The sequence below is a fragment of the Bidens hawaiensis genome, unplaced genomic scaffold, assembly GCF_021521415.1.
Source record: "Bidens hawaiensis isolate Kalapana, Puna unplaced genomic scaffold, B.hawaiensis_p1.1 tig00002132_1, whole genome shotgun sequence".
In the NCBI taxonomy this organism is placed as follows: domain Eukaryota; kingdom Viridiplantae; phylum Streptophyta; class Magnoliopsida; order Asterales; family Asteraceae; genus Bidens; species Bidens hawaiensis.
Genome location: NW_027491114.1, coordinates 620518 through 645197, shown reverse-complemented (window position 1 = coordinate 645197; position 24680 = coordinate 620518). Strand labels below are relative to the sequence as shown.

The 24680-nt window shown below is 34.9% G+C and overlaps 1 protein-coding gene across 1 annotated transcript; it reads right to left on the bottom strand.

The window, feature by feature from the left end:
- Nucleotides 1-270: 270 nt before the first annotated feature.
- LOC143608186 (uncharacterized) lies at nt 271-2764 on the bottom strand. Its single transcript, XM_077083337.1, has 5 exons — nt 2432-2764; nt 2153-2272; nt 1822-2086; nt 835-1193; nt 271-726 (listed from the first exon to the last, which is right to left on the bottom strand). Exons 1-5 carry the CDS (start codon nt 2762-2764, stop codon nt 271-273), a joined length of 1533 nt encoding a protein of 510 aa, XP_076939452.1.
- Nucleotides 2765-24680: the final 21916 nt, after the last annotated feature.

The following is a 24680-nucleotide window of genomic DNA, read 5'->3' as shown; positions in this document are numbered from 1 at the left end:
GTTTGTATAGTATATCGTCAACTAAAAGTTGCCAAGTGCTTTCCCAAACAAAATGAGGTCTAGATAAACTATAAGTAATCAACATTGTAGCAAATAAATTCCTTAAATAATATCCAGTAGAAGTATGGCTTGCTTCTTCAATGGCTTCTATGAATTCCTTATCATCATCTAAAAGACCTCTTTTGTAATATGCATCTCGAAAAGTTTCACACACAAATCCATCAACTGTTCGAATGTCTCCAAACATTCAGGGCCTTTAACCTTATTTAATTATATTCTTAGATAGTAAGCCTCGTCGAATGCGGGTGGAACAACATGAACTCTACCGATTGCAAAACCCCTTAGGCGAGGTTCCCATTTACGTAACTGTTTTTTCCAAACACACTTTGTTGGAAACTCTGCGTATGTGAGAGTTTGTGCAAGGTCATGGTTCTTATTACACTCAAACCAATCGGTAAACATCGAAGAAGCATTAGTTGTTTTGTTTAAAATATCTTCAATATCTTCGTTAGCACCATATATTACTTGTTGCTCACCGGGTAAATGAAAAGCAAGCCTCATAACAGACGGAATCCTATAATGCACATCAAATGAAAATATCCTCCATGTTGCCTCGCATGCAGAGACATATCTATAATCATAAAACGCTTTGATTTCATCTAAATTAGGATCTGGGTTATCACCATTGTTATTTTGTACAAGGGAAATTGTTGCTCGGTCTGGACCCTTATTAATGTATATAAACAAATACTTTATCGATCCATCTTGATTACACCACTCAACGTTAATATGTGCTTGAAATTGTTTTAGTAGAGTCTTGTTTTATGGAACAACAGTTCTATTATCCATCATTATATCTGACTTAACAACATATTGCCCGTTATCTCTTCTTTTGTATACCGAAAAACCTTGCGAATCAACAGCTGTCTCATCATTAAACATTTTAGGGAAATTTTTGGAGCATTTTTTGTTTACCATGCAGGTGCACTTCGGGTTAGCATCACCACATGGACCGTGAATCATATGATCATATACAAACTTGTATAGGTCTGGACCACTGTCTTTGATTGGAATCTCAACAGAATTAAATTTATCTACTTCTTGTGGATTATGAATCTTGCTACCTGGATGCATAAATATGCAAATATGGGCGTGCGGTAGGCCCCTTTTTTGAAACTCTTTCGTGTAAACAACTGCAACATACATAATAAAAGTAAATATTCCACAAGTTTTAATAGTTAAAGAAATAATCTATTTGTTTAAATTGATGTTTAAGTCTATACCATAGTAATATATTCAAGTAGCTCATGTTTATAATTTATAGTCATAACATTAAATAAAATTACTTGCTTGAACCCTTCCAAACAAAGACTTATCCTTCACCAATTTAATCATTGCATCAAACTTGAGCTTAAAAGGCCGACATAATATATCAGGTCTATCCTCCGACTTTAACGTTGTATCCTTAAGAAATCTTTTAACTTCTGGCCAATTGGGGATTACATGTTATGGTTATGAAAAAATCAGGATAACCGAACCATCTACAGAGACACATAGCGTCTAGATAATTTTGCATCATATATCTTGCTCCGCCAGTAAATGAGAATGGTAGAATAACACGTTGACTAGTAAATGAGGATGGTAGAATAAACTTTGGTAAGTATCACATCGAAGTTCATGTTGTTTACCGCGTATAAAATGTAATCTTTGAGCCTCAATCATCGTATATTTGTCAACTAAAATTGCTGAAACAAACGCCTACCATTTAACATGGTTGAAAACGTATTTGGCCTATCTTGAATATGATAAGAAAAAACTCACGCATTGTAACCTTCTTGCGTGCTGCGGTTGATGAAGAGGAAACATTCTTATGAAGTATATTTGCCTGATAATCATCCTCACCAAAAGGATGAAACAATGGGTATTGAAGGGGTGTATACGATGGATGAAGTTCACTGATACGCTTTAAGGAACCAGATTGCTTCGTAACAGTTATATCTCGGTTATCAACGGCGTCACCAATATCACCAACGATTAAAGCAGCAACTTCAGAACTTGATGGTAAGTTATATTGTCTCGCATCATGCTGTCTTGTTCAAATAATAGGCAACTTCAAATCGAGTTGTGGGTTTTCTTCAAAACAATCTCGTACCATCTGATAAGCTTGGACTAAATTATTATTTGAATCTAACATCGTCTTCAAATAATTAATAATATGCTTTTCTAGCTCATCGTCCATTGAATTATTATCATTGCCCACAACAAAATATATCTGATTTGATTAAATTTAATAAAACTTATACTAAAAAATAATAACATAACAAAAGTTGACGAATATTGTTAAAAGTATTTATCCCAAAACACCTTGACGGTTTGAAACCTCGTTTTCCGTCTCATAAATGTAAAGTTGAGAAAACTGTGGTTTACGCACCTGTAATGGTAAAAGACTTCCCAAACAATGATAGTTTTCACCGCTAAGTCGAAACGTATAAGGCGCATCGCCTCTGTTTATGGAATGGTCAATCTTTCCTCCCATAGACGTAAACGAAAATATCGAATTGAAACGCCTAATGTTTTTCAAGAAATACTTACTCATGGCGCTCTCACCATGAAATAATTCAAGATAAGTCTCATCTGGTTGTCTAACATCGGGAAGTTCGACTTTTCCATTATAACAACAAAGAGAAAAAGCTCCTTCTTCATTACTACTACCTGCTCTGTTAACTTCGGTTTTCCACAACAAAGCATTGCAACTTGAACACATAACAAATTGATTTCCATGATCAACATATTCTAGTAAAATTTAAATATCATCATTTGGAGTTACTTAATATACATAAATACATAAAAGATGATTGAAATTAAATTATGAAATATATATTATATCTGATGATATTCCTCTAAAACATCTACAACATTTTGATAACCAATAGTTGTAGCATATTCATTTAAATCACCCATAGGTATAGGTATTGTAGGGGTTCTTTTTCTTGACCTTCTTCAAAAGATTGTAGACAACTCCGGAATGTCATCAACAAAACAAGAAGCTTTTGATCCTTTTTGAACCGTATATTTATTTATACGACCTGTTCAAAATTAAATAAAGAAAACTTATTATAAAGGTTGTCAAAAAAATATCGACAACTACACATATGATATTTCAAATGAAAAATTGTAAATTATATCTTTTATTATTAATTATATCAAATATTATTTTGTGATAAATTGTAACATCTATAGGTTAACAAATTATGAAATGTTTGATTATACAATAGTTAATATTATTTCTTGATTAAAAATAAGGAGAATACTTGAAAGTGCAATTAATATCATATTTTTTTTAAATATAAAGCATATTATTAAAATGAAATTCTTCTTTAAATTTATTACCATTCCATTTAGATTTAAGTGTTTCATTTAAAAAAAAACATAAAAAATGTAAATAATAGTTGAAGTTAAAAGGAAAAATACCTGAAGAGGTATTTTGTAGACCAGTTTTGTTCTTGTCAACTGAAGCAGTTCTTTTCGAATCTAAAATTGATCGTCTTTCTTTCCTTTTGGACGCAACAGAGTTCACAAATGGTGTACATGTTTTAGAGTCTTGAAATTACAAAGGTAATAATATCAATATTTAAGCTTAACAAAAGGTTTTAAAAACTGTATGTTGTTAAATATTTTTAAACACTAACCGTTGGTTATTACAATCGAAGAGTAGACATTTGACATTGTTGATGGAGACAGGTTCTCCTTATTAGATTGTAAACGCGTTACTTGTGTTGATGAGGGGATATTTTTGAAATTGTCAAAATTTTGATTAACTGTATCGTTTTAACATATTAAACATAAACATGAGAAACAAAAATTGATGACGACAATATATAGTGAACAACATTTTAATAACATACCAGGGACACAAGGATTAAATGAGGAATATGTTGTATGCGGAAAATAATTTGGATTGTTGCTTAAACCACTAACAGGTATATTAGAACCACCTGCAATAGATAATTGATTTGTTAGTTTTCATTTTCTAAAAATAATTTTTATGAAAAATTTATAATTTTAATACAATTTACATACTTGCGAACTGGTTTCCGCTGTATGCGTATCATTTATTTAAAAAAACTCAAAAAAAGGAAAATAATACTTATAAGGAAAATGTAATATACCTGAAGAGGTATTTTTTAGACCATTTTTCTTCCCGTCAACGGAGGAAGTTCTTTTTTGCATCTAAAATTGATCGTCTTTCTTTCCTTTTGGACGCAGCCGAGTTCACAAATGGTGTACATCTTTGAGGGTCTTAAAATTACAAAGGTTATAATATCAATATTTAAGCCTAAATAAAAGTTTTAAAAACTAATAAAAAAAATAAAATACTAAATTTATGTTGAAAACAATTTGTAAATAATAACCGTTGTTTACTACATTGGAAGAGTAGACATTCGAAATTGTAGATGGAGACACGTTCTCCTTATTAAACATACTTGTCTTGACGATGAAATATTTTGCAAGGTGTCGAAGATCCGATTAACTGTATTGTTTTTCATATTAAACATAAACATGAGAAACAAAAATTTGATAAGGACAAAAAATAATAATGAAAATTCTATTAACATACCAGGGACACAAGGATTACAGGAGGAATCGGTTGAATGCGGATAAGAATTTATATTCTTAAATAAACGATGGATATTATCTCGATAACTACTAACCGGTAAATTACAACCACCTGAATTATAGAATATCAAATATAATTTTATTGTTTAAAAACTGATTTTAAATACAAATTCATGATTTAATAAAATTTACATACTTGCTTGATATGGTAGAGTGACAATCGGTGTTGCTTGATAATCGATGTACTTTGTATTATTAGAAATGGTAGACAATGGTAAACGTTGACTTTGGGCTACATTGAACAAAATGAAAAATTAAAATAATAAGATTATTGCACCGTTTAAAAAAATTAAAACCATAGAAGTATTAGTAAGTGGGTAGAAACGATTAAAATTACTGTACCTACCACTGTTACTTAGCTTATTTTGAGAAGATGAAGATCATTCATTTTTTCGTTTCTTTTTGGATGTAGACATCTTCAAGAAAAAATAGATAACAAACCTTAAACGTGCGTTAAGCCTACTTTACTGAACCCTAAGATAGAAAAATGGAGTCTTATACATTAAAGCTTGGAAACACCATTAAATAATATAACTCAAAATGAAAATCAATGTGAATTAGGAATACCGGAAACAAATAATATTACAATAAACCTGAAATAAAAAATCAAAAAAATAAAAATTTAACAACTGTTTTGTTAAAAATCAATTTTCTATATCTATATATTCGGATTTTATAAACATCACAGTCGGATATATATATATATATATATATATATATATATATATATATATAAAGATGAAATTGAAAAAAACAAAACTTTAAAATCTGTATTAAAAAAAGAATTATCAGAAAATTATTGTTTGCATATAAACCATTTTTTAATTCTATCAAATAAAAACATTTTATTTTCGATAAATAAACATAGATTTTGGAAAAAAACTTATAACATCAAAATTTTGTATCTTTTTTAAGAACAGGTATGAAGGAACGAAACTTAACTTATGGTGTTGAGGAAGAAATGTATGACAATAATCAAAAGAAAAATAAGTGACAGAGATTTGAGTTTGAGTGAAACTTGATTTATATGTGTATATATACAATAAAAATGTAAATTATATTCTTTGAAAGGAAACAATAATATTCTGCTTATATTAGGATTTGTTTATTTTAGGAGGAAATATGGTCACAATAATTTAGAAATATAATGACTAAAATAAACAAAATTTATGTCATTAATATATGATAATCTTTTGCAAAATTATTGTTAATTGAATTCTGACTTTTTTTTTAAATAATTAGATATCAGTATTTGTATAAAATAATAATAATAATATAAGCTTTTTAAAAATAAATAATTTATTGCATAGATAATTATATACGAATTATTGTATAGAATAAACATTTTATGGCATTCAAGTTAAGCTTTTATATATTTGTTTCCTAATGTACGAATAATAATAATAATTATTATAGGAAATAATTCTTATATATAAATATATATACTTATATAAGATACATACAAGACAACTAATGACATTCAAGTTAACCTTATAACAAAAAAAACCCGAACATAAAGTCATAATTAATAGTACAAACCATACATACTAAATCTAACAAAAGAATTCAATAATTTACATAACTAAAGCTAACAACATATATATAGAACCTATTAGCAAAGTGTAGTGTTTAAACCTTAATGTATCAAAATAAAAAACAACCCATGATCGAAAACTTCAACATTAACCAAGAACATCAGTGAGTATCAATGAATGAGTAGACACGTTGTACTCGAAAACAGCCAATGTTCCAAACTGAAGAACATTCGACCGAACAAAACTGGCCAAATGTCTAACCCTATACCTCTCATTAATACCATTGAGTTCAATAGCAATTTCAGTGGAGACATCAACACCATTTGGATTTATAAAAACCAAATCTGTTTCGTAATCCAAGTTATTGTTCCGTTGTAAGGCCCTGAACCCGGTGACCCTACTTTAACGTCAGATTACTCATAAACACAGTTCTTACAAATCAGAGTTAATTAAAACTTTCACGGAAATGTTAACTTCGACTATTCGTTACAAAAACATTTGATCTTTTCTTTGATACCAAAACATAAAACATTATATTAAAAACGTCATTTCTTCCATCTTCAGATGTCAGCCGTTCAATCCATGCCATGTGCCATCTTCGTGTTAGCTCTTTATATATATATAATTACCTGCGTGCATACTAAAAGTCAGTTACGCTGAGTGAGTTCTAGTTAATCATACATCATACAATATATACATTTATATTCATATAACTATACCTTCGAAGATACATATGATATTCTTAATCTGCTTATCTTTCTTTCATACATACTTGCATACTTTTATATTAAATCTTACTTTACATACTTCTATGTTTTAAAGAGCATTACGCCCTACTGCCTCGAGTATTATTAGGGCTCGGTCCCTTTCTGCCTTGAGTATTATTAGGGCTCAGTCCCTTTCTGCCCTAACCTAACTATCCTTTATATTTACTCATATCATACTCGTATCTTACATACATTATATATATCATACATATCTGTAATCATAACCCAACAGTACATGCAATATCCGAAGATCGTTCATGTACATATCATACGTATATCATTTCTAAATTATATATAGCAATCATATATTTAACTACCACCTGGCGGTACATGCAATATCCGAAAATTGTTCACACACTGTCAAGCAGTCATCATACATAAATCATATTAAGAATACACTCACCACCTAAGGTAAGTGTATTAACTATCACATCGAGTATGCACACAGCCCTGAAAACATAACAAGGAAGTGGGGCTAGAAACTCACCTGAACTCGGTTACTTCTTCCGCTAATGGTTATTTCTTCTCGAGCTGTGCGCGTCTAACTGTTTAATAATTGAATATCAAATACTACTCTAGCCATTCTTATTATGCATCTAAGTTGGTTTTACTTCATTGAATTATTACCCGGTTAGTTAATCGTTACTCGTTAACCTTTAAAGGTATCTTTCATAAATTATCAAAGTCTAAGGGCTATTATGTAATTAACTTATTCTATCACAAACCCAGGGACCCTTCTGTAATACTGCCAAACTTCTAGTTCCTTACCCTGTCTTTAACAAATGGGGTTCTTAACGAATGAACTCATTCATTATAACGAACTGACTATTATAACGAGCTGGTCCTTGCACGAATTGGACCTTAACGAACTGAACCCTTAACGAACTGGGGTTCATTCGTCAGTTCTCCCTTAACGAACTACTTAATGAACTGGGTTTAGTTCGTCATTCATTCCTTAACGATTTAACATAACGAATTGGGATTAGTTCGTTAAGATCCTGTTAACGAATCAATCTTAACGAATTGTCTCTAGTTCGTTATCTCTGCTTGACGAAAGGTCATAACGAATTACTTGCTAATTCGTTATGCTTCCGTTAACGAACTAAGTTTGGTTCGTCATGTCTCTGCTAACGAATTAAGGTTAGGTCATAACATTCCTTGACAAGATCTAAACCTCGTACCAGATTCTCCAGCGCCGCCTTTCCGGCGCCGCCATTGCCGGAATAACGGGATCTTGCCTGAAATTTTGGATTATTGTGAACTTATAAAATAGTTAAAGATCTGGACTTTTAAAAAATATTTAATAATAATTGTATATATAAAAATAAAATCTTAACTAGTAACATTGTTAATGAAACCTAAAATACGAACTAGGAACCTAAAACTCGATTAAACGGGTCTTATGGATTTATTTGGTCAAAACTGAAATTTATGGTAAATTATATGTTATTATATGTGTGTTTAGTTCATAAGATGATTTTTATAGACTTGTGTAATTTATTTGACTCATCGGTAACTTAAACGGTCGAAAAATCGGCTTTTAAGCAAAACCGACACAACTATTAGGGACTGTTTTAGAACAGCCCCTAAAGTGTTAAAAATTCTCATTTATAACATAATTTAATACATGAGAAAAGGACAAGATGATAAAACTTAGTCCTAAACGGTTCGTGTCGTGAAAACTGACACGAAAACGTTAAAAAGTTGAAGTTTTGAGAAAATATTAACAAAAATGAAAATAATATATTTTCACAAGTAAGCTTATAAGACTTGATTAATATCTATGTAACAAGTATTTTTCATAATTTATAAATTACATTTTAAACGGAAAACCGAAATAACGCATTTTAAGAATAAAACTGATAAAACCGACAAAACCGACAAGTTTTGTGAAAAATAGAAGATTAATATTTTCTTAAAAATTTCTAGCAACTGAAACTTAAAATATTTTATTATATTTTAATTGTTTATTAATTAATTTAATTAATTAAATAATAGTTAACGGAAAACCGAACTATGTGTACTCGCTTATGTGTTTATGTGTTTATGTGCTTATGTGTATACTAGAGTAGGATTAGTAAATTAAAAAGAGTTTTGTATAAATACTAAAATCAATTTTTTATTAACAAAACGTGTTCTAATATAAGACACGGGATTTTTGGAAAAGCTTCAAGGCAGTGAGTTTCTCTATCGAACCCCCTCGTTTTAAATGGAATCGTTTTTAAATGTTTTTATAATTGTTTTGGGGGAAAAGCATATTCTTTATTACATATTGATTTCATTGATATTTTTAAAGGCATTTTATTTTACAAACTGTGTCAAACACGGGATGAGTCTTGTTGGCTAAATAACGTTTAACCCTAGAAAGGGGCACAGAAATGTGGGTAGATCTATCGGGGTGACGCCCCCTACTTCTATCGCGTTGGGTTAGAAGTGGGCGTATTTTGAATCTGGTATGTGTCAGGTTATCAACTATGATATTCATACGTAATGTTGTATTCTTTGCTCGTCTACAACAGCACGTTTTGTTTAAGAAGTAAAATTCCTATTATATTTGTGATGTAATGACAGTAGATTATTACACACATGTTTGTGTTAAAATGACGGTAAACCATTATACACGGGATGTTTTTAATATCATTCGGGGTGTGGTGACGATTACACACGAAGTGATATTGGTATGTATATATATATATATACATATGTATATATATATAATGTAAAAAGATCATTATATAGATGTTGTTTTTCGATTGATATATATAAGTATATGGACTATTTTATTATAAAGGGAAACTCACCAACACATTGTGTTGACATACGATTTTTAATATGCTTTTCAGGTAAGTGATAGCTTCGTGGTGACTAAGGAAAAGAGGCGGGTCATGTTTGAATATGGGAATAAACTGGGATGTGTAATAATCGTGTTTTCATACACGTGTAAACTTATATTTTTAATAATAATACAGTTTCTTTGAAAAGTCAAACTTTGATTATTATTTTATTACACTTTATTATGATTGGCTAACAACGACTGTCACAACCCGAACGACTTGGTCAAAAGTTTTCCGCTGTTTAAATGAAGGTTTTCGGGGTGTGACAGAAGTTGGTATTAGAGCCAATCGTTATAGAGAATTAGGAAATTTTAAAATTTTCTAAACTATAACTAGATATTCAAACACGCGCTCTTTTCCTCGTCACATGAAGCGAAAGGTAATAATTATGTGATATATATATATATATATATATATATATATATATATATTTGTTACTAACATTAGTTATTATGTGACAGATGACATCATATGTGATTATTAGTGACGATAGCTCAGAGGAGGCTCCTTTATCACCGATTGTCTTCCTCTCACCGAGGGCCCCACAGTGTGACGGGCCTAGTTCTAGAGTGACACCTTTAAAGGTGTACTCTAGGAAAAGGTCTCGCCATAACTTTCAGGCCACCACCTCCACAGCTGTTCCGACTACCGTGGCCCCACCACTACCACCACCGCCTCCTTAGGATCCGGTCAGGGGTCTGGCCTCGGGAGGACTTGGTAAGCTAGCTTTCTTGGAAAGAAAGGTAGCCGAGTACGAGACTGTCATTCCCGACATTCTCGCACGTCTCACCGCGTTGGAACAAACGAAACATAGTGATGACCAATCTTACAATGCCGTGTGTCACTATGTCTTTGATGTGGAGAACAGGGGGAGAGAAAACTAGGCAAAGGGTGGACGGGTTGGAATCCAAGAATGAAGTGATCGAGCCGAGTGTTTGTTATCTTATGAGCCTTCATTAGATAAGGCTCATAGGTGATAGTTGGTAGTGGTTATGTAATTAAACTTAAAACTTGTTGTCTTTTGGGTACTTATGGTTAACTTTTAGGTACTTATGAACTAAGGGTGGTAATTATAAGGTGTAGTATGTATTACACCTAATTTTGTAGGTAACAATATAAAACCCCCTCTCTTTTGTATGGTTGAATATATTTAAGTGTTATGGATCTCTTTTGTATGGTTGAATATATATAAGTGTTATGTTATATTAATATCTCTAGTTTAGAAAATATTTTTTCAAAACTAACAAATTATATTCTTTTTTCTAAAAAAATCATGGCGCCTAAAACAAGACAAACTACTATCAATCAAGCATTCGGATTACCATCTTCTCAAGAAGATTTGGCTCAATTAATCGCTCAACATGTGAACACGGCACTCGAGCAGCATGAGGCTAACCGCAACTCAAGTCAAAATACCCGAAATGCAGCTAATAACAGAACCGGGGAAAATCCTAGAACCGAAACTCTAAACGAAAACCCCTCAGGTAGTACGGTACACGGGTGCTCATACAAAACTTTCCAAGGTTGCGGACCGAAAGAATTTACCGGTGTCGAGGGACCTTTGGAAATTATCCGATGGATCGAGAAAATGGAATCTGTCATGAAAATCAGTGATTGCACTCCTCTCGAACGGATAAAATACGAAGTGTGTTCATTCCGTGATGAGGCACTCGAGTGGTGGAACTCTATTATTCCAAATCTTGGAGAAGATGCCGCCTACCGTCTAACCTGGGAAGAACTGAAAGAAATGTTGCTAAAAGAATTCTGTCCACGAAACGAAATTCAGAAGATCGAATATGACTTCTGGCAGTTAAAGATGGAAGGTGCTGACATCGGAGGATATACTTCCCGATTCAACGCATTGGCGCGACTAGTAACCCGACTGGTTACGCCTGAATATGCAAGAATTGAGAGGTACATCTGGGGCTTAGCTCCCGAAATCCGAGGAATGGTCACCTCCTCCAAACCAACCACCATCCAGTCAGCCCGAGAACTGGCAAAATCTTTAACTGATGATGCAGTTCGAATGGGAAATCTAAAAGACTCCGGAAAGAAAGTTGTCACCCCAGAACCCGAACGAAAGGCAGCTACTGAGAATTAGAAACCCGGAGAGCTCAAACGGAAGTGGAATGGTAACTCAGGAGGTCAGTACAAGAGAAACCAAGGAGCAGGAAGGATGTTTGCAGCAAACTCAAGGGGATCTAGAGGAAGCTCAGGACAGAGATCTTCTTGTAACAAGTGTGGAAGGATCCATGGTGGTGAATGCTGGAAGTGCAACCGATGCAATAGACTCGGTCATGTGGCTCGTGACTGTTACACAAGGATTGCAACATCTACAGGAAGCCAAACTCCCGGATGTTTCGAGGGTGGAATCGTAGGACATTTCAAGTGAGAATTCCCCAAACTCAAAGGTCAAAACTCTAGGGGGCAAAGCATTTGAAATGAACGTGTAGTAGGCCCGGAAGGACTCATCTGTAGTCACCGGTACGTTCCTCGTTAATAATCACCATGCTTATGTATTATTCGATACCAGAGCAGACTTAAGCTTTGTTTCTAACCAATTTGAACCCCTTCTTGGTATTAAACCCAGTAAGTTAGACACCAAATACTCAATTGAATTAGCTAACGGGAAACTAATCGAAACCAGTGAAGTCGTTCGCAACTGTAATGTTTTGTTAGGAAGCCATAAATTCCCAATCGATCTTCTACCTGTTGAACTAGGCAGTTTTGACATAGTAATAGGAATGGACTGGTTATCAAAGAATAGAGCCGAAATCGTATGTTCCGAAAAGCTGGTTCGTTTACCAACCCCAACCGATGAATGTCTAGCAATTCAAGGAGATCGAAGTGGCTCTGAGTTAAAGCTCTCTAGTATCATGAAAACTCTCAAAATGCTAAGGAAAGGATGTCCTGCTTTCCTCGTCAATGTGCTCGACACGATGGCTAAGGAGCGAAAGATCTACGATATTCCTATAGTTCGTGATTTTTCAGAAGTTTTCCCAGAAGATTTACCTGGATTACCTCCTCCACGACAAGTTGAATTCAAAATCGATCTAGTTCAGGATGCCGCTCCCATAGCTTGATCCCCATATAGACTAGCACCGTCAGAGATGCAAGAACTATCCAATCAACTTCAAGAACTATTAGACAAAGGATTCATAAGACCAAGCTTCTCACCCTGGGGAGCGCCTGTCTTATTCGTGAAGAAGAAAGATGGTTCTTTTCGAATGTGTATCGATTGCCGAGAATTGAACAAGCTTACCATTAAGAATCGATACCCACTACCGAGGATTGATGATTTGTTTGATCAATTACAAGGTTCCAATTACTACCCAAAAATGATCTGCGATCGGGATACCATCAGCTAAGAGTTGCAGAAGATGATGTTCACAAAACCTCCTTCCGAACCCGATACGGTCACTACAAATTCTAAGTCATGCCGTTTGGCCTAACAAACGCACCCGCTGTGTTTATGGATCACATGAATAGGGTTTGTAAGCCATACTTGGACAAGTTCGTGATAGTATTCATCGACGACATACTCATTTATTCACGAACTAAGGAAGAGCATGAACAATACCTGAAGTTAATCCTAGACTTGTTAAAGAAGGAGAACTATATGCCAAATTTTCTAAGTGTGATTTCTGGCTTCGAGAAGTCCACTTTCTTAGGCATGTGATCAATAGGAACGGTATTCATGTTGATCCTTTAAAAATTGAAGCAATTAAAAACTATGAGACACCAAGGTCATCCACTGAAGTGCGACAATTTTTGGGACTAGCTGGTTATTACCATAGATTCATCGAGAATTTCTCATCTATAGCTCAACCTTTAACCCAACTAACCCAAAAAGATAAGAAATACGATTGGACAAAGAAGCAAGAGGAAGCTTTTCAATTACTCAAGCAGAAGTTGTGTAGTGAACCAATCCTATCCCTTCCAGACGGAACAGATGGATTTGTAGTCTACTGTGATGCTTCACGATTAGGTCTCGGATGTGTCCTTATGCAACGAGATAAAGTAATAGCTTACGCGTCACGACAACTCAAGGTGCACGAGAAAAATTACAAGACTCACTACTTAGAATTAGGAGCAGTTGTCTTTGCCCTCAAGGTTTGGAGGCATTACCTTTATGGTACTAAAGGCACAATCTTCACAGATCACAAAAGTCTCCAGCATATATTTGATCAAAAGGATCTTAATATGAGACAACGAAGATGGATAGAGTTACTCAACGACTATGACTGCGATATTCGCTACCACCCAGGAAAAGCAAATGTTGTAGCCGATGCCTTGAGTAGAAAGGAAAGAGAGAAACCACTTCGCGTTCGTGCATTAGGATTAACGATTCAGACGAGTCTTACCACTCGAATTCGTGATGCACAAAAAGAGGCCTTGAAACCTCGAAACATTAAAGCTGAGAAGTTGCGAGGATTGGAATGTGAGTTCGTAACCAAGACTAATGGTACACAATTCTTGATCGATCGAGTCTGGGTTCCAAGATTCATAAACTTGCGACAATTGGTGTTGGAAGAAGCACATAGATCCAAGTACTCAATCCACCCAGGATCAACCAAGATGTACAAGGATCTTCAAGAACTCTATTGGTGGCCAAATATGAAAGGAGATATAGCTGTTTATGTCAATAAGTGCCTGACATGTTCAAAGGTGAAAGCTGAACACCGAAGACCACCTGGTTTATTGCAACAACCTGAGATACCCCAATGAAAATGGGAAAATATTACCATGGATTTTGTAACCAAACTACCAACCACTCCTACAAATCACGATTCCATTTGGGTCATTGTAGATCGGTTGACAAAGTCCGCCCATTTAATTCCCATGCGTGAGAAAGATAGTCTGGAGAAATTGACTAGACTATACCTGAAAGAAATCATAGCTAAACACGGTGTACCTGTCTCAATCATCTCAGATAGAGACGGTCGTTTCGTCTCTCGATTCTAGCAATCCCTACAAGAATCCTTAGGTACCCGTTTAGACATGATCACCGCCTATCACCCACAAACCGACGGCCAGAGCGAAAGGACCATCCAGACGTTAGAGGACATGCTACGAGCATGTGTCATTGATTTCGGCAAAAGTTGGGATACTCATTTGCCATTAGCTGAATTTTCCTATAACAACAGCTATCACTCGAGTATAAAAGCGGCTCCCTTTGAAGCTTTGTACGGGAGAAAATGTCGATCCCCTCTTTGTTGGGCCGAAGTTGGAGAAAAGCAATTGACAGGGCCCGAGATTGTCCAGGAAACCACAGACAGAGTCTCTCAAATTAGAGACAGATTAAAAGCGGCTGCAGACCGACAGAAGAGTTATGCAGATAACCGAATAAGACCTTTAGAATTCCAAGAAGGAGATAGGGTGTTGTTAAAGGTCTCACCTTGGAAAGGAGTAGTTAGATTCGGGAAGAAAGGTAAACTAAGTCCTCGATACGTCGTAACCTTTAAGATCATTAAGCGAGTTGGCACAGTAGCATATCAGCTCGAACTACCGTTAGAACTTAGTGGAATCCACGACGTGTACCACAATTCAAACCTGAAGAAATGTTTATCCGATGAATCATTAATTGTCCCCATTGAAGATATCCGGGTAGACGATAAGCTCCGATTCATTGAGGAACCCGTAGAGGTGATGGATTGGAAAATTCAAAAGCTAAGAAGAAACCGAATCAAGTTAGTCAAAGTCCGTTGGAATTCAAAGCTCGGCCCCGAATTCACCTAGGAAAGTCAAGACTAGATGAAGCGAAAGTACCCCCATCTATTTCCTGTAGAATAAGAACCTAGTACCACTTCCTAAATTTCGGGACGAAATTTCTTAAAGGAAGGGAGAATGTAACATTTGCCTAAAAAATTTCATTAATAAATCAAGTTTAGCAATAAAAATGAGTCATTATGAGAAAAATCTTCTTTATTAGTGATCTATATGTTTAAAAGTCAACAAAAAGTGCAAAAATCACCACGTAACGAATCTGACGTGGAATGACCCTGGGTAACAAGTCAGAAGGTAAATATTCATTAAAAGGGGTTAAATGATCTCGGAAAATTAAAATATATATTAAAGTAGTCGAGATAATATATAAACTTAATTTTAGTATTTTCAAATTGCGAAAATTAGAAAATAAGTAACCAAAAGCCAGTAGAGGACATCGTAAGAGTCTGACATCAAGTTTTTCAGAAAACTAAATTATTAGGCAGACATTGACTATAATCTAGTTTCGCTCAAAGTCTGATAAAAATTATCGAAAACGGACTTCGTTGGACTAGATAAATTACGCTTTACGTTAAACTTTATTACCTAAACTATACAATATATTATTATTTACCAACCCTTACCCCACCCCCTTCTCCTAGCCGTCCCCCCCCCCCCCCCCACACCCCACCCATGACACCACACCTCACCAACTCATCCTCCTAATTATTATCCTTCTAGATAATATGATGTGTTGTAATCAAACTAAATAACCCAATTGCCCTCTAAAACTCCCACTCATCAAACCTATACTCTCCATCCCTCTCTCTTAAAAACCATCGGCTGAACATTCTCACCCCACACATGCAATTCAAAATCAAACAATAAACACACACATAATCAAGAAATCATGGAAGATTAGATCAAGAATAAGAAGATTAAGATATTAAGGAGGGTATAGGAAGGAAGAACACCAATATCACACCATAACATCATCAATCTCATCTTCCAAATCTCCAAGAAGAAGTAAGTTTGATTTAAGATTGATTATTAGGGTTGAAAGTATTAGATTTGTTGTTCTTGATTGAAGCTTGAAAGTTTGATTTTAGGTGTTAATGATCTTTTAATTATTTGATAAATACTTGAATAAACTTGATGTTAGGGTTTGATGTTAGAATGGATTTAGGATAATTAATGATCATTAGTTTGTTAATATGAACTTGAAACATTGAAAAATTGTTGTTAGGGATGAACAAAACAAGAACTTGTTCATAAGTGAAAAATTGGGGATTTTGTATATGGGATTAATTAAGGGATTTTGGATGGATTGATGAATCAATAAGTGTTATGGAATAATAAAATTGATAATGAAATAGGATATATGCTAGTAAACTCACTAAAACCTTTTATTAGTTCTTGAAGATTGTTAAAGTTAATAAATAGGGAAACTTTGTTAGAATAATACTTAGAAAATTTATGAAAATCCATAATTTTGTAAATTAAATGATTGATTAAAGATTTTTAAAGATTTGAATGATGTAAAAATGATATATTAGAAATAATGGAATCATCTAAAAGAATCACACTTGAATTTGTTGAAAAAGACATTGTTTAAAATCATGAAATTTAGATTCTTCTAAAAAAGAATAAGAACATTTACTTAAAAGTGAAATTTTGGATTATTGTGAACTTATTAAATAGTTAAAGATCTGGACTTTTAAATAATATTTAATAATAATTTTATATATAAAAATAAAAGCTTAACTAGTAACATTGTTAATGAAACCTAAAATACGAACTAGGAACCTAAAACTCGATTAAACGGGTCTTATGGATTTATTTGGTCAAAACTGAAATTTATGGTAAATTATATGTTATTATATGTGTGTTTAGTTCATAAGATGATTAGTATAGACTTGTGTAATTTATTTGACTCATCGGTAACTTAAACGGTCGAAAAATCGGCTTTAAAGCAAAACCGATACAACTATTAGGGACTGTTTTAGAACAGCCCCTAAAGTGTTAAAAATAATCATGTATAACATAATTTAATACATGAGAAAATGACAAGATGATAAAACTTAGTCCTAAACGGTTCGTGTCGTGAAAACTGACACGAAAACGTTAAAAAGTTGAAGTTTTGAGAAAATATTAACAAAAATGAAAATAATATATTTTCACAAGTAAGCTTATAAGACTTGATTAATATCTATGTAACAAGTATTTTTCAGAATTTATAAATTACATTTTAAACGAAAAACCGAAATAACGCATTTTAAGAATAAAACTGATAAAACCGACAAAACCGACAAGTTTTGTGAAAAATAGAAGATTAATATTTTCTTAAAAATTTCTAGCAACTGAAACTTAAAATATTTTATTATATTTTAATTGTTTATTAATTAATTTAATTAATTAAATAATAGTTAACGGAAAACCGAACTATGTGTACTCGCTTATGTGTTTATGTGTTTATGTGCTTATGTGTATACTAGAGTAGGATTAGTAAATTAAAAAGAGTTTTGTATAAATACTAAAATCAATTTTTTATTAACAAAACGTGTTCTAATATAAGACACGGGATTTTTGGAAAAGCTTCAAGGCAGTGAGTTTCTCTATCGAACCCCCTCGTTTTAAATGGAATCGTTTTTAAATGTTTTTATAATTGTTTTGGGGGAAAACATATTTTTTATTATATTGATTTCATTGATATTTTTAAAGGCATTTTATTTTACAAAGTGTGTCAAACGCGGGATGAGTCTAGTTGGCTAAATAACGGTTAACCCTAGAAAGGGACACAGAAACATGGGTAGATCTATCGGGGTGACGCCCCCTACTTCCATCGCGTTGGGTTAAAATTGTGGGCGTATTTTGAATCTGGTATGTGACAGGTTATCAACTATGATATTCATACGTAATGTTGTATTCTTTGCTCGTCTACAATAGCACGCTTTGTTTAAGAAGTAAAATGCCTATTATATTTATGATGTAATGACAGTAGATTATTACACACATGTTTGTGTTATAATGTAACATCCCAATTTTTCGTTCGGATAGTAATAATAATAATAAAATATGATAGGATAAGTTGGCTTTTAGATGGACTTAATTATGGACCAAAAGGGAAAGATGGGCCTTAGGTCCATTGGCTTAAGGGAGTATAAATACCCCTTAAACCCTAATCCTTTCCATTTTTATCCTAATTTACACACTAGCCTATACCTTAGAAAACACACACAACACCATCTTATAACCCGAACCAAGATCCGAAGGCGAAAACCCGAGCTTGTTGGTGCTGGAACGTCGTGACGGACCAAAACAACATCAAGGCTTAACCGTGTTCGTAGTTCGACTCGTTCAAGGTACGTTTATAGTTAGAAATCATTTGTATAGGTTCGGTTTGATTTGGGAAATCATAGATCTGTGTTAGTTTGTTATAAACGAACCCAAAACAACAAATATTACTGGAATTGATTAGCATTTGATAGGTTAATTGTTAACCTACAAGAACCCGTAACCTATATGCCTAAATCGCACCCCTTAAACATCGATGTTAAGCCGATTTGATGGTTGGGGTTTGTAGGCGCTGGTCAGACGATTCCGTTGATACCAAAATCGTGATATTTGGTTAAGAAACAAAGGTTTAATTGCAGATCTAAGATCTGTTGACTATTTGCTGTTCTTGACGATTTTGAATTTGACCCTTGAGTCAAAGTCTGGATAAGAACTATGGGTGATTCGTTATGGGTGATTCTTTAGCTAGTTCGTTATGGGAGCTTAGCGAATCAGAGGGTGATTCGTTAGCTAGTTCGTTATGGGAGCTTAGCGAATCAGAGGGTGATTTGTTAGCTAGTTCGTTATGGGAGCTTAGCGAATCAGAGGGTGATTCGTTAGCTAGTTCGTTATGGGAGCTTAGCGAATCAGAGGGTGATTCGTTAGCTAGTTCGGTATGGGAGCTTAGCGAATCAGAGGATGATTCTTTACCCAATTCGTTAAGGGTAAAGTAACGAACTAGGAGTTTAATATAAAGATAGAATGGTCCCTGGACTTAGAAAAGAATTATATAATTACATAACAGCCCTTGGAGTTTGGCAATTTATGAAAGATACCTTTAAAGGTTAATGAGTAACGATTAACTAACCAGGTAATGATTTATTGAAGTAAAACAGCTTAGACGTGTAAGACTAATTAAGTAGAAATGAGATGACTAGAGCGGTACTTAATACTGTAATTATTAAACAGTTAGACGCGCACAGCTCAAGAAGGAGTAACCGTTAGCAGAAGAAGTAACCGAGTTCAGGTGAGTTTCTAGCCCCATTTCCTTGTTATGTTTCGGGGCTGTGTGCATACTTGATGTGAAGTGTGAATACACTTACCTTAAGTGGTAAGTGTATGCTATAGATGTTATACAAGTAGCTAATATATAATGCTTTCCGGTGCGTGAACGATCCTCGGATATTGCACGTATCGCCAAGGATAGTGACTGTCAAGTGGTTATTAGTGTGTATGATTGTTGATGTGACTTGCTTATTATGTAAATAATGTGCTGATAGGAAGTGGGTTATAGACAAGTAGAAGTATAGTGTGATAGAAGTGGATAGGGGTCTAGTAATAGAGTTAAGGGCATAACGTGAGCACGTGGTAGAGTGAGTCTATGCGTGCCTTCATTATTAAAGTGGCATAAGGTGGCACAAGTGGCATAAGTGGCATAAAGTGGCACAAGTGGCATAAGTGGTTAAGCTGTAGGGGTAATTAAGTGGCTAAGTTGTAGGGGTAATTAAGTGGTTAAGCAGTAGCGGGTTAGACAGTGGGTTATGTGTCTTCGGATACGTATATGATGTATGTAGTGGTTGTATGATAAGTTGCTTGATTAACTAGAACTCACTCAGCGTAGCTGACTTTTAGTATGCACGCAGGTGAATATGTTGAAAGGGCTAGCATGCGGATGACACATGGCATGGATTGAATGGCTGGCATCTGAAGATGAAAGAGATGATGTTTTAAAATAAGATGTTTTGCGTTATGGTATCAAAGAAAAGATATAATGTTTAATAAAGAATGATTTAAGTTGACGTTTCCGCGAAAGTTTTAATAAACTCTGATTTGTAGAACTGTGTTTATGATTAAATCCGACGCTAAAGTAGGGCTACCGGGAACGGGGCCTTACATATAATGGCGGTAAATCATTATACACGGGATGTTTTTAATATCATTCGGGGTGTGGTGACGATTACACACGATGTGATATTGGTATGTATATATTTATAAAATGAAAAAAGATCATTATATAGATGTTGTTTTTCGATTGATATATATATATATAAGTATATGGACTATTTTATTATAAAGGGAAACTCACCAACACATTGTGTTAACATACGATTTTTAATATGCTTTTCAGGTATGTGATAGCTTCGTGGTGACTAAGGAAAAGAGGCGGGTCGTGTTTGAATATGGGAATAAACTGGGATGTGTAATAATCGTGTTTTCATACACGTGTAAACTTATATTTTTAATAATAATAAAGTTTCTTTGAAAAGTCAAACTTTGATTATTATTTTATTACACTTTATTATGATTGGCTAACAGCGACTGTCACAACCCGAACGACTTGGTCAAAAGTCTTCCGCTGTTTAAATTAAGGTTTTCAGGGTGTGACATAAGGTATAATTATGGTTTATATATTATGGGTCATGGGCTTGAGCCCATGGTCCATCTTCCTTCCTTTCTAATCCAAGTCCATTACCCACAATACTTAACCCAACACAAGCCCGACTCGTAATAGCTGTAACATCCCGAAATTTCAAAGGTAATATTAATTATATTACTTATTAATAGATGGGAAGTTTACTCGGGTTATCAGGAAATAAATAAAAGAATAGGAGTTGGTATGGGTCGGGCTAGTGTCGGGTAATGGAAGTGGGTTATGGACTTGGGTTAATTGAGATAGGTTAAATGAGAATGGGATTTCAGGGATATAAATACCCCCAAAATCCCAAAATATCTCATTTCTCACCAAACTCCCTAACACACACTCCTTACACCCTCAAAACACACACATTCTAACCGATCTAGATTCGAAACCGAGACCCGAGATTTGTTGATAGATCTGAGTTGGTAAGGTAAGAACTAATCTAACAAAGCTATTATTACTGAAAATGGTTAGGATTGGATGGGTTAACCGGACCCGAAACCCAACTGCCCAAATCGGACCCCTAAAACGTCGATTTTAGGCCGATTTGATGGTTGGGATTTGTAGGCGCCGATCATACGATTCCGTGGGTACCAAAATCGAGTTATTTGGCTAAGAAACGAAGGATTTATGGGCAAAACAGATCTGCAGCGCGATAACTTCGCCTGCAAGAATAAGTTCGCCTGATGAACTTCGCCTTCAAGCGTAACTTCGCCTTCAAGCGTAACTTCGCCTTCAAGTGTAACTTCGCCTAAGGTATAACTTCGCCTACGGCCAAGTTCGCCTAAGGTTTAACTTCGCCTGAAGCCAAGTTCGCCTAAGGTTTAACTTCGCCTGAAGCCAAGTTCGCCTAAGGTTTAACTTCGCCTGAAGCCAAGTTCGCCTAAGGTTTAACTTCGCCTGAAGCCAAGTTCGCCTAAGGTATAACTTCGCCTGAAGCCAAGTTCGCCTAAGGTTTAACTTCGCCTGAAGCCAAGTTCGCCTAAGGTTTAACTTCGCCTGAAGTGAAGTTCGTTTATAAAATAAAGTAAAAACCTAATGGAAAATGTGTTAAGGCAGTTATCGAAAATAAAATTTTTCCAATCTGACCTGGCAGCTTAACCCCAGCTAGGGGCTCTGCCCCTTGGACCCCGCTAGGGGCTGCCGCCCCTAGAACCCCGCTACCAGGGGCGCTGCCCCCGGACCCCCGTTCGTTGTGGGTCATATAAAGATAGAAACGCAACATAAGTAGTAGTAGCTAATTGATACGTGTAAATATTATACAGTTAGCCGTGCACAGCTCAAGAGGGGAATAACTATTAACGGAGAGCGTAACAGTATTCAGGTGAGTTTCTAGCCCCATTCCTTGTTATGTTTTCGGGGCTGTGTGCATACTCGATGTGTTGTTAATACATTTATCCTAAGTGATAAGTGTATGCCATATGTGATATATGTGATGGATATGAATGATTACTTGTCGGTACGCGAACGATCTTCGGATATTGCGCGTACTATCAGGTTAAAAATAAAGATACGAATATTATATATCGAAGATGTATGAACATTACAAATGAATACTTGTCGGGGCGTGAACGATCTTCGGATATTGCACATATCGACAAGGGGTAGGGTTGTTAAATGAATGATGTAAAGAACGCCTAGAGTGTTCTTATGCTATAATGTAATTATTGTATATGTGAAGTATGTGTATACAGGTACACGAATGGTATGTGAGTTCTACGTTCGACATAGTAAGTTAGGATGGCAAATCCCTCTAGCTTCTTTCGGACATAGACTCGGCTGGTGGTGGCGTAGTTAAGGACTGCGGGCCTTATACGTAATGTAGATGATATACGTAAACGTAGATAGGGACGGTGGGCCTTATACGTGTTACAGCTAATAGACGACAACGTAGTTAAGGACTGCGGGCCTTATACGTAAAGTAGATGATAGATGTAAACGTAGATAGGGACGGTGGGCCTTATACGTGTTACAGATAATAGACGACAACGTAGTTAAGGACTGCGGACCTTATACGTATTATAGATAGGCATCAGCATAGGAAAGGACTGTGGACCTTATACGTGCTGTAGTTGTATTGTGGTAGCATAGGGGAGGACTGCGGACCTCGTACGTGCTATGGTTTAGGTTGCAACATAGGGGAGGACTGTGGACCTTGTACGTGTTGTGGATGTAGGATGGTATAGGGAAGGACTGCGGACCTTGCACGTACCATAAAGGGTGAACATAGGTAAGGACTGCGGACCTTTGTACGTGTTCACGACCTTGAGTACAGGTATAGACGGTGAACTATGAACGTACTCTCGGTAGACTGAGGTTAGTGATTGTAGATATGTATGTATGTATGGTGGCAAGTATGTAAGTAGAACAGAAGGGTAGCTAGTGAAGTATGGATATGTATCTACGGATATGTATGTATGTGTATGTATTGTATGGCGTTCGATTAACTAGAACTCACTCAGCGTAGCTGACTTTTAGTATGCACGCAGGTGAGCTGATTACAGAGTTAGCATGAGGATGACACACGGCATGGATTGAACGGCTGGCATCTGAAGAAAGAAGTAAAGATGTTTTAAATATAAAGTTTTGTGTTATGGTATCAAAGAAAAGGTTTAACGTTTTGTAACAAATGATTGATGTTTTATATTCCGCGAAAAGTTTTAATAAACTCTGATTTGAAGAACTGTGTTTATGAGTAAATCCGACGCTAAAGTAGGGCTACCGGGTTCGGGGCCTTACAATAGCTCCTACTTTATTTATTAATTCTCCACTAACCCGAGTAAACTTTCCCACCAATATCAACCAATATAATTAATATTATTTTAGAAATCTCGGGATGTTACATCCGTGTAAACTCAACCGACAAACACTATAAAGAAAAACAAAATTAAAAATTTATTTGTTTGACCATCCATCATATGAAATTAAAAGACTTGTATAATATGAGTTTACTTACCAGCCTATCCCGTATAACCATTTCCAAAATGTTGTCTTCTTGAACATGAGGAACAATAATATCCAAAACCGGCTCATCAACATCTTCCATACCAACATCAACTCCTACACATATACATTTAACTTATAAAGTTATTAACAATATAAAGTGTAAGAAAATATATAAGATAAAACAATTTGAAAAAAATACCTTCAAGCTGGTTGTGTTGTTCAGATTCGTCATCACTTTCAATCTCAATAACCATTGGAGCATAACCGAGTTCGGGATGGAGATGTGGACCGGAGTATACTAACTCGTCATTAAAATTTACACGTTCGATACCACGACTATCAAAAACGTACATTCTGAATGTCCACGTACCTTGAAGACATTGAAACACCAAATAATCATTAACAGCAAGCTTACAATGCGCGGACAGGTCTTCCCACATACCAGTAAAACCAAATCTCGAAGTAGTTAGTTTGACGCACTGAATGTATAGATTCCATTTAAATCCGTCAGCAGACTGAGCAA

Excerpts from the sequence above, each read along its gene's own strand:
- LOC143608186 (XM_077083337.1), bottom strand. The coding sequence starts at position 2,764 with ATGTGTTCAAGTTGCAATGCTTTGTTGTGGAAAACCGAAGTTAACAGA. Across the intron at positions 2,273-2,431 it reads GAAGTCTTTTACCATTACAG|ATATATTTTGTTGTGGGCAA; the intron begins GTGCGTAAACCA and ends TAATCAAATCAG. Across the intron at positions 1,194-1,821 it reads ACGCAAGAAGGTTACAATGC|TTGTTTACACGAAAGAGTTT; the intron begins GTGAGTTTTTTC and ends TGTATGTTGCAG.